Here is a 16583-nt window from a genome sequence, read left to right on the forward strand (position 1 = left end):
CTGGAGGATAAGTTTGGGGAAGTGGCGGGGTTGTCTAAAATGAGGAATGGGTCCATCCTCCTTAAGACGTCTTCCCCAGCCCAGTCACGAGCGTTGCTCTTGTGTGATAAGCTGGGTGACGTCCCTGTTACTGTCACTCCCCACAGTAGCTTAAATATGGTCCAGGGGATTGTTTACCATCGTGACCTATTGTTACAATCCGATGACGTGCTGAGAGCCGACTTAGAACGACGTGAAGTGCATTTTGTCCGTCGTGTACATCGAGGACCCAAGACTAACAGGGTGGCCACCGGTGCCTTTATCTTAGCCTTCGAGGGTGATGTCTTGCCCGAGAAAGTCAAGGTAATGGTTTACCGTTGTGACGTCAAGCCCTACATCCCTCCCCCAATGCGGTGCTTCCAGTGCTGGAAGTTAGGGCACATGTCCTCCCGTTGCCCATCCAGCGCCGCATGTCGAGATTGCGGACGCCCCTCTCATCCCGATTCTCCATGTGCGCCTCCGCCTGTATGTGTCAACTGTGGGGTGCACCACTCTCCATGCTCGCTGGATTGCCCCGTTCTTCATAAGGAGCGGAAGATAATGGGATTTAAGACCCTGGACCAGCTTACTTATCGAGAGGCAAAACTGAAATTTGAAAGGTTGTATTCTGCTTCCCTTCGAACATCTTATGCTGCAGCCACGTCATCGTCGCCCTCGCGAGTGGCGGTTGTCGCCTCCTCTGTGCCGCCTTCAGTGGGCCCTCAGGGCCATGCCTCTCTGTCTGCCCCCCTCATGTCTGGGGGCACGCCTTCCTCTGTTGCCCCCTTAGCCATTGGGGGCAAACCCTCTTCTGTCGCTCCCCCCACGCTTACTTCAGGAGTGACATTTGCTCAAAAACCGGGGGGCTCGATCCCTTCCCCTCCTTCCCCACTGGCGTTGCCTCTGCCGGTTCCTCTCTCGTGGAAGGGGTCCCTCGGGGCTCTCCCTTCCTCCGTTTCTTCTCCTACCCAGCCGGATGTCAGCCAGTGGCTGAAGGTTCCGCCCCCTGCTGGTCGTAGGGCTTCTGCGTCGTCGTCAGCCTCCGACGCTCCTTCAGAGAAGCTCTCCCAGCCCTCTCACCCTAAGGGCAGACGCGAGAAGAAGGAGCGGAATGTGTCCAAAAAGAAGGACGTTCCGGCGGTTTCAGTGCCACCTGCTGTACATAGTCCTGGCTCCGGGGATGAGGTGGAGATCCTCTCCTCTGCCGCGGATCTCGCCCTCACGGAACCCTCGGGGGCCTTTCCTATGGCCTCAGCTGACTCTCCCCCGGTGGCAGCAGTTGGCTCTGAGGCGCCGTCTGCCTCTTAGTCGCCTTCACGCCCTCCCAGTCCCTTACTGCTTCCATTCTCCAGTGGAATTGCGGCTGTTATTTCCGCCACCTGCCTGAGCTCCGGATGCTTCTGAGAGTTTCCCCTGTTCTCTGCATTGCTCTGCAGGAAACTTGGTTTCCAGCAATGCAGACCCCCGCCCTTCGTGGTTATCAGGGATACTATAAGAACCGTGCTGCCTGTCAACGAGCATCAGGTGGGGTTTGCCTCTTTGTTCACCACTCTGTCTGTAGCTCGCCAGTACCCCTTCTGACGCCTTTAGAGGCCGTCGGTGCCAGGGTTGAGCTCTCACCAGCCATTACTGTTTGCTCTGTTTACATTCCTCCGGATGGGGAGCTCCCCCGATATGTCTTGGCTGCGCTGCTGGCTCAGTTCCCGCCACCATTGCTGCTTCTGGGTGATTTCAATGCCCACAACCCTCTATGGGGTGGGACTGTCTCCGATGACCGCGGTTGTGCCGTGGAGCATGTGTTGGCTCAGCTCGACCTTAGCCTCTTGAACACCGGTGCTCCCACGCATTTCAGTGTGGCCCATGGCTCGTTCTCAGCCATCGATCTCTCTCTTTGCAGCCCCGGAGTTGTCCCATCCCTCCACTGGAGGGTGCATCCTGACCTGTGTGGTAGTGACCATTTTCCCATCTATTTGTCACTGCCCCAGTGTCATTCTTCTGGGCGCCTGCCCCGCTGGGCTCTCCACAGGGCTGACTGGCCGGCTTTTACTTCTGCTGCAACCATTGAGTCTCCCCCACAGGGTGACATTGACGGGCTTTTACTTCTGCTGCAACCATTGAGTCTCCCCCACAGGGTGACATTGACGAGGTGGTCCGTGCCTTGGGCTCCCGTGTCTCCCCCTCGCTCGTGTGGTCCCGGATCCGGCGGATTTATGGATACCAGACCCCTATGGGTGTCCCTGGGATCTCCTTGGACGGCGCTGTCTGCACAGACGGTGCCGCCATTGCTGAACACCTTGCTGCGCACTTTGCTCAGAGCTCTGCGACTGCCACTTATCCCCCCGCCTTTCACTCTCTAAAGGAGCGAGCCAAGCAGACGCCGTTATCATTCCACACGTGTCGTTCTGAAAAATACAATGCTCCTTTCAGCGAGAGGGAATTCCTCGCTGCCCTCGCCGACTGCCCTGATGCGGCACCAGGACCAGACCATCCACGCACAGATGCTGAAGCATCTCTCCCGGGACTGCCAGAGACACATCCTCACCATCTTTAACCGCATTTGGAGCGAGGGCGTGTTCCCGTCGCAATGGCGAGAGGGTCTTATTGTCCCCATCTTGAAGCCCGGTGCGGACCCACTGGCGGTGGACAGCTATCGTCCCATTACCCTCACCAACGTTTTGTGCAAATTGCTCGAACGTATGATGGGGCGGCGTTTGTGTTGGGTCCTTGAGTCGCGCGGTCTCCTCACTCCATCCCAGGGTGGCTTCCGTCGGGGCCGGTCTGCTGCGGACAATTTGGTGCGGCTGGAATCTGCTATCCGTACGGCCTTTGCCCGACATCAGCATCTCGTTGCTGTATTTTTTGATCTGCGGAAGGCGTATGACACCACATGGAGGCATCACATCCTTGCTACGTTGCATGAGTGGGGTCTTCGTGGTCAGCTCCCGGCTTTTCTTCAAACCTTTTTATTGCACCGCTCTTTCCGGGTGCAAGTGGGTGCCGCCTCTAGTTCATCTTATATACAGGAAAATGGGGTCCCGCAGGGCTCGGTGTTGAGCGTCTCCTTATTTCTAGTGGCCATTAATGGTCTGGCTGCAGCCGTGGGGTCGTCGGTGTCTCCTTCTTTGTATGCCGACGACTTCTGCATCTCCTTTAGCTCCACGACTACAGGAGTTGCCGAACGCAGGCTGCAAGTCGCCGTTCGCAAGGCATCATCATGGGCTCTGACTCATGGTTTTCAGTTCTCTGCAGCCAAGACTCGAGTTATGCACTTCTGCCGGCGTCGGACGGTCCACCCTCATCCTGAACTTTCCCTCGACGGCCACCTGCTTGAAGTGGTGGACACTTGCCGCTTCTTAGGACTCGTCTTTGATGCCCGGCTCACATTGGTTTCTCATATTACTCAGCTGAAGCAAAAGTGCTGGCGGCACCTCAACGCCCTCCGCTGCCTGAGCCACATCTCTTGGGGTGCGGATCGCTGCACGCTGTTGCGATTATACAGAGCCCTTGTGCAGTCCAGGCTTGATTATGGAAGCCTGGCCTATGGGTCTGCATCACCCTCAGTGTTGAAGTTGTTAGACCCCATACACCACTGTGGGGTTCAGCTTGCCACTGGCGCTTTTCGTACGAGCCCCGTGGATAGTCTACTGGTGGAGGCCGGGGTTTCCCCACTGCGGATTCACCGCCATCGACTGCTCGCCGACTATGCTGTCCACGTGCATTGCTCTCCGGGCCATCCCAATCGTCGCCTGCTATTCCCTGCCATAGTCCTCCATCTGCCCGAACGGCGACCTAGGTCTGGGCTTTCCATAGCTGTCCGCGTCCAGTCCCTGCTGTCGGAACTGGGGTCATTCCCTCTTCTGCCTCCCTTTCGGGTCCGTGCACCTACGCCTCCCTGGTGTTTGCCCCAGCCGTCCGTCCGTCTGGACTTGCCACAGGGACCCAAGGACTCGGTTCTGCCTGTGGCCCTCCGTCGCCGTTTTCTTGCGCTCCTTGCCTCATTTTCGGGCTGTGAGACTGTCTTCACTGATGGTTCCCTGGTTGATGGTTGCACTGCCTACGCTTTTGCTCACGCTGTGCATGTTGAACAGCGCTCCTTGCCGGCTGGCTGCAGTATTTTTACTGCAGAGCTGGTGGCCATATTGCGCGCTCTTGAGCATATGTGTTCCTGCTCAGGTACGTCCATCGTCATCTGCAGTGACTCCCTGAGCAGCCTCCAGGCCATCGACCGCTGCTATACCTCTTCTCCTCTGGTGTCCTCTATTCAGGAGTCTGTTTCCGCCATTACCCGTTCTGGTCGTTCGGTGGTCTTTATTTGGACGCCAGGTCACGTTGGCATCCCGGGGAACGAACGTGTCGACAGGCTGGCCAAAGGGGCGACCGGCGCCCCAGCTTTGGAAATCGGCCTCGCGGCTCGCGATCAGCAGCTGGTGTTGCGCCGTAAGGTGATTGGGATGTGGACTGCTGAGTGGCGTGGCATGACATCCCCGAATAAACTGCGGGCTGTCAAGGAGACGACCGATGTGTGGCGCTCCTCCCTGCGGGCTTCTCGCAGGGACTCTGTCATCCTGTGTCGGCTCCGCATCGGCCATACCTACCTGACGCACGGCCATCTTTTGCGTCAGGAGGATCCGCCCCTGTGTCGGTGTGGGTTCCGACTGACGGTCGCCCACATTTTGCTGGAGTGTCCCCGACTGCGCACCCTCCGGCAGTCTTTTAATCTCCCGGGCGCTTTGCCTTTGGTTTTATGTGACGATGCCTCCATGGCTGACAACGTTTTAAATTTTATCCGTGGCAGTCCTTTTTATGGTTCAATTTAGGGCGGTCCTGCACCTTTCCCTTTCTGTGTCTTTTGTCCTCACGTCTCTCCATATTTGTTGCTGTTTTGGTGTGTCGTCGGATGGTTGACTCTTTCCCTTTTTTTTTGTTCTTGTGGTCAGTCAACCAGTCTCCGGCCATCTTATTTTCGTCTGTTCCTTTCTGTCTGGTGTTCCTCTGTACTCTTCTTGTCTGTAGTGTTTGTTGCTGCATTTGTGTTCTTTTAGCGCCTGGGGGGCGTCTCCTCCCCCCTTTGGTTTTTACCTGTTTCGCCGATTTTCTGCTCGCCTGTTTTTGGAATGGGGGACTGATGACCTTAGCTGTTTAGTCCCCCTTAAACATCCCAACAACCACCACCACCACCACCACCACCACCACCACCACATACTCCAGTCATGTCACTATAATCACCTATCCCACCAAGGCAGGACTACCTGTGGAAGCAGCCATGTGATCTACAAACTAAGTTGCAACCACTCCGCTGCTTTCTATGTGAGCATGAGAATTGCCTTGCTGAACGTGCTGCCCAACACAACGTCCTTCACTTCTGTGACTGCTTCACAGCCTGTGCCATCTGGATCCTTTTTATCAACACCAGCTTTTCTGAATTGTGCCAGTGGAAACTCTCCCTATAACATATGCTTCGTTCTTGTAACCCTTCTGACCTCAGCCCTCGCTAGTCCCAGTCCTCCGCCTCCCTATCCCATTCCGTGCTCCCAGTCCAGCACTAAATACGCCTTCAGTCCACCATCCATTTGTCTATCCCCCCTTCTCTGCTTCTCTCCTTTCCCATCTCCCTTTTTTGCTACCTGTTGCTGCCACCACCACCCCAGCACAGCATTCCCACTCTGTACCTAACAGCTCTATCCTGGCCCCACCAGGTTCCGCCATGCTCTCAGAGGCAGCACAACACCTTGTCCCACCCCTTCCCTCCTACCCCTCCCCTCCCCCTGCTTTCTTCTCCGCACCAACCACCCAGGATTGCTGCTCACATCAGACGCAGATCCAGTCTGCAGTCTGGCCACAAAGATTCTCTGCTGTTTTGCACCATACGGTTCCAGAGACTGTGTTAAATGCAGTACTCAAGCGTGAAGATTAATCTTGTTCCCAAGACACATTGACAAAATTACTGGCCTTTGCTTTGCTCATTCTCACTAACTGCTAACACAATGAACAGCACAAATAAGAGATAAATTGCTCGTAAAACTTTTAAAAGTGATCCAAATCGCCTAAATACAGAAAATGAAATAGTAACTGGTTGTTTTCAAACTTTTTCTCCACTTCTCATCCACAATCTCACAAGATGATAGTGAGGAATCTTATCCCACAGTATTTTTATACAAACTTTAAGTCATATACCTAACAGAAGTAGCTGAAATTACCCCAGGTGTTCTCAATTTTACTTCAGTGTCGCCCCCTTTTCTTTCCAAGCCCTGTGGGATGTAGGTGGTTTTTAATCCCACAGTGTTTCTTTCCAGATACTAAGAAAACAGTAAGCCCACAATTCTTTAAAGGGTCAGCTTCAAACTTCTGAGTTATTTACAAATGAGTAATGTTTTGAATATTTGATGTTTTGCATGTAAGCCAGAAAAAATTTAGGAAACATTGAAGTTATGTTTAAATTTTGTTGGAAGTCACCAAGTGCTGTCGCTATCAAACAGTGGTTGAGTATAGACTGGGTAATATGTACTCCATCTTATGAGCAGCTAGTTTTTTCGTGCATATCAATGTTTACAAAGTCACAAATATCCTAAGCTGTATGTTGTACAATGATATAATTTTGCAGACACATTTAAAGGCGTGTGTGGATACTGTCTTAAAAGGTGTTGTGAGTGGAGTTAGCAGTAAACAAGTAATAAATTGAAATGTCATGCTTGATGCTGCAGGGAAAGTGATAAATGTTTTTCCTTTCATTATTTTGAAGTGGGTGTGAGTGAAAAAAATATTTCGTAAAGGTTCAAATTTTCGTGCAAAGTTTGTTGCAAGTCGTTAAATGTTCTCATACTCAAGTACTGGTTGAGTATATTCTGGGTATTTTCACACAGTACATTACGCTTCATTTTCAACCACACCCCTTTGAGAGATAGGTGATTCTTACACCCACAGTGCTTCTTTCCAGACAGCAAGTAATAAGTACACCAAGTTTGATTGAAATCAATCCATTATTTTAGGAAGAGATGTTGAACATACATACATAAATTTCCTATGAAGCTTCAAGTGCATGTAGTTCTACATTATAAACTGTTAATCATATGTACCTACATTTCACATGGCTAATTTTTTAAAAATGTACATAGTGATTTATTGTCCAAGTGTTATTTTCACTAGTGTTATTTTCACTAGTGAGAGACTGGAAATATTTTTTAAGATAGTGATTTCCTTTTATATAGCTTGTTTGTTGTAAGTAATGGGGCAGAAATTCCAGAACGTCTTAAATTATTGCATCTGGTTGTGTAGGTTTACATCGTATTCACTGTAAATTATTCCTTTGTTGGCTTTTGAAATTGTTAAATATTTTAGTTTTTGGAACGTGTATCCATGTTGTTGTTGTTGTTGTTGTTGTTGTTGTGGTCTTCAGTCCTGAGACTGGTTTGATGCAGCTCTCCATGCTACTCTATCCTGTGCAAGCTTCTTCATCTCCCAGTACCTACTGCAACCTACATCCTTCTGAATCTGCTTGGTGTATTCATCTCTACGATTTTTACCCTCCACGCTCCCCTCCAATGCTAAATTTGTTATCCCCAGATGCCTCAGAGCATGTCCTACCAACCAGTCCCTTCTTCTTGTCAAGTTGTGCCACAAACTCCTCTTCTCCCCAATTCTATTCAATACCTCTTCATTAGTTATGTGATCTACCCATCTAATCTTCAGCATTCTTCTGTAACACCACATTTCGAAAGCTTCTATTCTCTTCTTGTCCAGACTACTTATCGTCCATGTTTCACTTCCATACATAGCTACACTCCATACAAATACTTTCAGAAACGACTTCCTGACACTTAAACCTATACTCAATGTCAACAAATTTCTCTTCTTCAGAAACGCTTTCCTTGCCATTGTCAGTCTACATTTTATATCCTCTCTACTTCGGCCATCATCAGTTATTTTGCTCCCCAAATAGCAAAACTCCTTCACTACTTTTAAGTGTCTCATTTCCTAATCTAATTCCCACAGCATCACCCGACTTAATTCGATTACATACCACAATTTCACTAATTTCCAACCACTAAGCACTGTCCTCCCACCATTCTTCTGTTGCCATATCCCAGTATTCAGAGTTTACTGAAATTTTCATTGGAAAATGTTGTTGAGGTGCAGATGTTATCAGGGATTAATTGGGACACAGCTTTTCGTGTAGTTCTACCTTTATAGAGTGCTTTACTAAACTGTGACTTCTTTCTTTGCAGCTTACTGTTGTACAGGGTGACATAACAAATATTTCTTCAGATGCTTTGGTGCACCCTACCAATTCTGCTATAGCAATGATGGGTGAAGTTGGGCAAGCACTAGAAAAAAAAGGAGGCAAAGAATTCATGCAGGTATGAAATTATATACAAATAAATATCCTTCATGAGATTTTGATTTGTGCTGTATTGTGTTATAGACCAGAAAATAGTTCAAGAAGATCAAAGAAAATACTTAGTGTGAAAAGAGAAGAATTTGGAGGGTTTGGAGAAAAGAAAATGCAGAGTTTGTGTGTGTGTGTGTGTGTGTGTGTGTGTGTGTGGGTGGGTGGGTGGGTGGGTGGGTGGGTGTGCACGTGCACATGTGTGCTTGAGACAGAAGAGAGGATATGAGGTATAGTGGTGGAAAAATTCTAAATATCCTTTAAATGATGATGGAGACAAGCTATGCACCGTAAAAGAGGCAACTGCTCAAGACAATGGTACTTACATGATTGCACAAAAGAGAGAAGAAATAGTACTATTACTCTGTTGGATAGCATGTCCAACAGTAGGATATTTGCTCGTACATTACTGGGCAAACGTTTGAGCAGAGCAAAAACAAGCCTCCCTAGATATGCAAAGCCTTTGTATTTGTAAGCTATAGATTGTAATTTAAGCAGTTATTTTCACAATTAGATTTTTATAATGATGTGTATTCTATCACTGTCGTTATAACAGTAATTATTTGCATTTCAGGAAATCCATGAGTTGCGCTCAAACCAAGGAAGCTTGGATTCAACAAATGGTAAGCACCCTTGAATTTTCATAAAATCAAGCAATATCTGGCTGAAACATTAAAGATAATTCTTACTTGACTGGCTAAACAAGGAGTGTAGTAGCAATATAAATAAAAATAAAATTGAATATTAGCTATAGGTGAGACACATGTGCCTTTTATCATTTATCAAAGCAGGAACAACTGGAACGGAACAGACAGATGCAAAAATTAAAATATACACTTGAAACATTGTCTTTCAAAAATTCATATATGAAGAAGAAGGATAACATGTAAAATTGGTTATAAGGATGTGTGTGTGTGTGTGTGTGTGTGTGTGTTACTCAAAGCCCAAAATCAGTAGAATGATTGAGTCAGAAAGCCGCATCCCCACCAGCTGCATAACTTACTTATTTGTTTTCTATACTCTACCTACTGCTGATGAATACTTTCAAAATTATCAAAAGCTAGAGTGTTATCCAAGGTATTACTTTTACATTCCAATTTCCAACAGCCTGCTCCAGTTGCTCCAGTTTTAGCAAATAACCTACTTATTTTAAGAGTGTGTATTTTGTAGCTGTTTGCACATGTATATACTTGTAAATCTTTTTTGTGTGCATTATTTTTTAAACACCACGATTTGCATATTACCTGAATGTTACCTTTTTGCAAACAAGTAGTTTGTCAGATAACAATTAGTCCTCAAGTTTGTAAGTTATTCATCAACTTTAGTTTTCATGTTGTTAAACTGTGCTGTATCTGAATTATTTTCAGCTGCCATTTGTGCTGGGCACAATTTTCCTGCAAAATGGGTAATTCATGTAAACGGTCCAGCATGGAATGAGGTGGACTCGACTGAAAAGTTGGAGAAGACTGTTAAGAACTGCCTTACATTAGCTGATCAGAAAAACCTGAAGTCAATTGCAATACCAGCAATTGGAAGTGGCAGGTCAGATATTTAGACACTTTTAAAATTCATCTTTAGATCCTAATTCTTACTACACACCATATACAGGGTTGATTAGAAGTCCCCGTACCCCCTAGTATCAAATGCTAATTGATCTGATTTGTTTTAGTGCAAGTACTTAGTTACGTATTAAGTGTCCAGTATATTGGTGTGTTCCCCATCATGCTGTAAATACATTTGCATATGCCTCCATGTTCTTGGCATATTTTTGAGCACATCCTGTGTTATGGCGTGTGATTCATCCTCAGCAGTACTGTGCCGTTCTTAATTTGTAGCATAATGACTTGCAGATACTTTCTCCTGAATGACTCCACATAATGAGTTGTCAGATGAGGCATGTTCAGGAATTCTTGTACATCAATTTCTAGGGTATTGGTGTTTCTGATGAACCATAACCTACCCACCATCCTAGAAAAGTGTTCATTTAAGAACTCGTGCACTGCAACATTGTAGTGAGAAGGCACTCCGTCATGCTGCAACCGTATGCCTTCTGCGAGGCCCCCTTCCTCAAGCTTAGATATTAACCATGTTTGTAACATGTGTAAATAATTTCACCATTCACAGTCCCTTCAAAAAAGTATGGTCCAAGCAGATGTGCTATCATTGCTGGCCATATCATCGCATGAGCCATGTTCTTTTCTAACTTGACTGTGTAATAAGGATTCTCTTTGGCCCAAAAGACAAAATTTCTTGCACGTCAACTGCGATAAATGGCACATTCCTCTGAAAACATAACCTTGCTTTGCTTGCTGTATTTTGAAATTGAGTTAATAGCTAAAACGTGCTCATTCTGGTCTTTATCCGATAACTCGTTTATGAATGTCAGTCAAAAATGGTTAACATTAAGGTCTTTTTTCATCTTTTTTCATATGATCCCGCATTGTTGTTCTCAGTATACCGAGTTCCAAAACATGTTTACATGTCAATGTCATAGGAGATTGTTCAATTGAAGCAGAGATTCCAGCACATGTTTCCTCTCATGTCTTCTTCCTTCCATTCTGTGGTGTGCCTCTAACCCTGCCAAAAGCAAAAGCACATCTTTTCCAATACAGAACTGTTGCCTTTTGCAGGGGAACCTTATTAAATCTTTCCTGGAATGTTTCCATAATCTTCCTCATTGTCTGCCCTGCGTGTCATCAATTATGCACCCATGCACTTGCCACTAAGCACTCCTCAATAATGTAATGAAATGACTGTCACAAATAAGCTTTTGGCCAGTAAGGCCTTCATCAAAAATAGACGGCAGACACACACACACACACACACACACACACACACACACACACACACACACACACACACACATTTCCGTTGTTTGATTTTTACCTCAATAATATAACTATGATTACTCACATCTGCCATGGCTACAAATTAAAACTCAACTGCAACTGCGAAAACATGTAAACATTAATTCCAACGATTGATAAAAAGTAACATGCCTACCAGCCTAAGTAATAACATACTGAACAGTGGTACAGGGACTTCTTGCCCACCCTGTTCAAACGCTTTAAGTAAGGAATCTTAAGCAAAGGTGATCATTCAGTCCCTTTAAATACCATAGTTGCCATCAAAACCTCATACAGTATCCCAAACATAACCAATCTATCAGCAATCATAGTGATGACATATTTAAAATGGCAGGGACACCAGTCATAACATATGGTAAAAACTTAAAATCAGCAATATGAATGGCACAGAAAAAAATCAAGAGAACATTCATGAAATGGATGCTAGGAGTGGGAAAAACAGCACCATCTCAATTTACGCATGAGTTCATGAAAAAAAGCTTATTTCATAGAGTGCATCAGATTACAACACTGGCTACCTTCCACAGGACCATGTCAGGTGCTGAGTAATATCAGAGACTGGAACGAGAAGGAGATAGACCAAGATGTCTACAACACACCAGCCAAATTGGGTGAGAGCTGGACTAAAGAATGTAGGAACCAGAGGCTCACTGTACATGACCTTCATCATAAAATATGTACCAGCAACAAATTCCACAAACCAACTCAAGAGTGTAAATGTGTGCTATTTAAAAAGGATGTAAAACATATCACTCTATAATGTGTGCAAAGAGAATGAAAAATATAACAGACTATAGCAAAGACTAAAACCTGTATATTAATGCTCAGTCTGGGTGCATTTTTCTCATTAGTAAAGATAGCCATGACATTAAGGGGAGGCCAATAACAGAATTCATGCATGTTTACCATTGTAGAAAAGGATGCTATCTCCCCTATAAGAAATAGATAACTAGACTTATTTATCAATATCTGAATAGATACAACATTCTTCAGGTTGGAAAACAACAAGATACTGTCAGGTGAAACTCCTGGGAGTCATCTGGCAATTTATAGAATGCAATTGAAAATGACGTAAAAGCAAATATACCGAGCAATGTTTATTTAAGCTCATTACACATAAACCTTTTTTAGCGGCAATTGTTCTTGGCCCTGAAGGAATACATGTCACTATTCATGCACACAGATAATTCTGTCTGCAAAGATAGAGACCATTCACTAACAGTATCTGTTAGGGTCTCACTGCAATAGAATCTGGTCTTTATCAGCCTGGAAAGGTGGAAGTCATGTGGTGACAAATCTGCAGACTATTTAAGGACTACTGGTTTCTTCCTAGTTAACATGTCAGCAACAAGATTGGCAGTTTGCAACTATGAGTTGTCATGAGGAGAAGAATTGAAATATTCAAATATTTCCTTATACTGCTGGATAGTGATTGTTATGTTGTGGTCCATGAACTTGTTTAAACCTTTTCCTGGTGAGAAGAGCTAAGTAAACCATCTGTGTTCACATCAGTTATATAGATACTATGTAAAAAAAAGTACACCCACTTTCAAGTGTCATAGAACATTTATCTACAATGTTAAATTTCTGAAAATGAAAGTAGTAAAGTTCAGTTTGAAAAGTAAATGTACTTTCTTTAATTAATGTCCAGAATTGTGACATTCAGCATCACTAAGTTTCTGAGTATAAGTCACTATAATGGAAGGAAACATTCCACGTGGGAAAAATTATATATAAAAACAAAGATGAGGTGACTTACCGAACAAAAGCGCTGGCAGGTCGATAGACACACAAACAAACACAAACATACACACAAAATTCAAGCTTTCGCAACAAACTGTTGCCTCATCAGGAAAGAGGGAAGGAGAGGGGAAGACGAAAGGAAGTGGGTTTTAAGGGAGAGGGTAAGGAGTCATTCCAATCCCGGGAGCGGAAAAACTTACCTTAGGGGGAAAAAAGGACAGGTATACACTCGCACATATCCATCCACACATACAGACACAAGCAGACATATTTAAAGACAGTCTGCTTGTGTCTGTATGTGTGGATGGATATGTGCGAGTGTATACCTGTCCTTTTTTCCCCCTAAGGTAAGTCTTTCCGCTCCCGGGATTGGAATGACTCCTTACCCTCTCCCTTAAAACCCACTTCCTTTCGTCTTCCCCTCTCCTTCCCTCTTTCCTGATGAGGCAACAGTTTGTTGCGAAAGCTTGAATTTTGTGTGTATGTTTGTGTTTGTTTGTGTGTCTATCGACCTGCCAGCGCTTTTGTTCGGTAAGTCACCTCATCTTTGTTTTTATATATGAGTATAAGTCACCATTGATTCCGTACGTCATGTGAAAGTATCCAACGGGATTTCTGCACACACCGTTTCAATCTCATTCCAAAGTGTGTCCACATTATGTGGTTTGTATTTGTACACCTCACCTTACATTTGTACGCCTCACCTTTTACTGTGCCCCATAAGAAGAACTGCATATGGTCTGGAGAGCATGGATGAATCTTCATTTGTCTCCTGCATCTTATTCATTGGCCTGGCAAATTTTGTTCCAGGTATGCTCATACATCCCTATGATAGTGTGGCCGGGTGCCATCATGTTGGTAATAAAACTTGTCATTATCGTATAGAGCACGAATGGAAGGAATATGGAATCAACAACTGTGTTGAAGTTACTTCCTTGCCACTAACTGGGTTGAATAGTGAGAGTGATAATTCTGATGCCACTTGATTAAGAAATATAACATAATTTTCGCCCGGAAATCGAAACTTGTAAAACAGGAAAGAAATTTTCTGTGACAACTAAAAGTGTGTCTAAATTTTTTGACACAAAATGTATGTTTCAAAATTTTCATAGTAAATGCCTGTAGGGTTGTGACTTCTAGTGCTCCAAGCAGTTTGTAGGGTTACTTAGTGGTTTCTTTATTTCAGTCACAGAGGAAAGAAACAGTATTTCAAAGTCAAGGGATGGATTCTCTGTTCAAAATTTCAATTTTTGTAGAAATAAAGCCTCGTGATAAATATAACTCGAGGGAGTGGTGCCCAATAATGTCGAAAGTCACCTACATCTCAACAGATAATCTTTTCTGTCATTTTAGGACATTTTCCGATTTGTGTCTCGAAAATGATGGCGAATTTATCCAGCTGCATTTGCATGAGTTATTAGAGTGTACTACATGCTGGGAAAGGCTTAAATTTCACACCTAGCTAACTGCTTCTCCTTGGTTAACATGTCGAAACTTATGATTATGTCACTCACAACAAGTGAATGCATACTTCTTAGGGTATAAATTCCCAGTCAGGAAAGGCTAGAAAGTTCTCATATACTATTTATGCAATTGATATGTTGCCAGACAGAAACTTTTTTTTTAAACCATGAGTCTTTAAAACCAAGAACTATTATTATCTTACTTTGTCTCAAACTCTTCATCATAATACCTTCGTCACTGCTGTCCAAGTAAGCGTCCGAACTATGTGACGGCCAATTTATGTAGATAGGTGCAATGCTTGTATTTATCTCCGCCTCACTCTCAAAGTCTTCTTCCTAGAGTTTTTTAGTGTGCCACTCACAGGTTGCCCATACGAAGGGGAATTGTTGTCTATTGCTTCATGCACAAGTGCCTGTTATCTAGAATGTTTTGTTCTTTTCTGCCACATAACTTGTATCCTATGCTCAAATTAATTCAATTGATGACGCTGACTGTGGTATTAGAGTAAATGCAAAATTGTGTGACCACATTCAGGTGCTAAAAAGTGAAGTTGTATGATTTCTCACATGACTTGTATAAATTAAAAAGCTTCAGGAGTTCGTTATTAGTCAAGGTGTATACAGTGTGGAATATTTTTATTTTTAAGTTGGAGCACAATATTCCCTTTCCTGTTGTTTGTGCTTGGTGTTGTCTCTTTAACAGCATAATGATAACCTCCACTGTCCATAACAGTGACCAACTTCAGAGCATGGTGTGGCAAGAACTGTACGGGAAACCACTTCGTACATCTAAATACAGGTTTTCTCTCAGGAGCAAGACCAGAAGAAGAGCCAGCATGCATAATAATCATGCGAGAACTTTTTCTTATGGAAACTGAGAAACTGCCAGTACCACCACTCATTGTCCAGATGCTTCTCCTGGAATTATTTTGATTCACCCTTGTTTCATCAAAGTAATACAGTGTTGAACTACCACCTTCTCTCATTTCGTGCATCTTTCTCAAAATGTGACTCGTGCTGCAGCTATGTCACTTTTTTCCAATAAAAATTTTTGTCCATCATTACTTTTAACTTACTAAAAACCATGTTTTTTAAAACTCCTTTGACCCCAATTTTCTCATGTCTAATTGTGACCAGTCTTTGTGACTTCAGATATTTACCATTATATACGTTTTGGAAATAGAGAACCTTAACTCATTCTTGTCAAAATTATTAATTTGTGTTATAGGTATGTTGCAATTTCTTTATTTCCCAGGTGACATGAAACCTCTTTTCCTGACATTTATACACCTCTGACACTTTAAAACTATTCTCTGTATAGTTCTCTTGCCAACGCATTCTTCTGCCTTGTGGTCTTGGGTCTTCAAAATGTCAACTTTAGGATACCCAGCAGCAGATATCATGGTGGAGGCAGATGAGCTGGTGTGAACAGCACAACGGGGTAGTGTGGAAACTTGTCATGGTGCATGTGACACGTTGTATGAGCCAGATGCCGTGGCAGAGGTGTTTGCCTGTGGGCCAGGCAGTCCAGAGCTGACTCAGAGTTCGTCCACTGTGGACCTCACCAAGCGTATTGTGCCATGTGTTGTACCAATGTCTTAGCCATCAGCTGTCAACCTCCTGCATTAGCCTCATATTGAATTCTTCCCTTGCTCTCTCTGTATGTTCGGACTTTCTGCTTCCCATAGATCACTTCACACACAAGTTCGTTTTCTTCTCACGGAGTTCTGTTCCCTACAGTTATCAAGCCACCATCAGCCCCTGAATAGCTGCACCAACTGTGTATTGAGCAGTGTTGTCACACTTGTGTGGATACTAAAGCAGCAATGAAGGGCACTCTTATATGTGTAATGCCTCTGTAATTTCTTTCCCCATTTCCTAATATTCACTTGGGCCACCATGGACTCAGCACTTCTGGTATTCTGTGAGGCATAGTTGCACCATCAAGAGGAGTAGCAGCAACAGCTGCAGCAGCAGTAACAGTAACAGGAACAGGTGCAGGTGCTGATAACCCAGATTGCGGACTTGCCTTGCACCCTCGTCTTGCTCTGGTGGGTGACCAGAGGTATCAGATGCCTGCTGTTCTGTATTCCACTCCACTCCCGACAA

The 16583-nt window shown here is 44.6% G+C and overlaps 1 protein-coding gene across 1 annotated transcript in view; it reads left to right on the forward strand.

Moving 5' to 3' along the window:
* Positions 1 to 16583, forward strand: part of LOC126418600 (core histone macro-H2A.1-like) — a 65902-nt gene that overhangs the window by 23959 nt on the left and 25360 nt on the right. Inside the window, exons 5-7 of the mRNA XM_050085436.1 lie at positions 8241 to 8372; positions 8976 to 9024; positions 9769 to 9943. Of these exons, the coding sequence (XP_049941393.1) occupies positions 8241 to 8372; positions 8976 to 9024; positions 9769 to 9943 (356 nt within the window). The remainder of the gene's footprint in view (positions 1 to 8240; positions 8373 to 8975; positions 9025 to 9768; positions 9944 to 16583) is intronic.

The sequence above is a fragment of the Schistocerca serialis genome, chromosome 1 (genome assembly GCF_023864345.2).
Source record: "Schistocerca serialis cubense isolate TAMUIC-IGC-003099 chromosome 1, iqSchSeri2.2, whole genome shotgun sequence".
Classification (NCBI taxonomy): Eukaryota; Metazoa; Arthropoda; class Insecta; order Orthoptera; family Acrididae; genus Schistocerca; species Schistocerca serialis.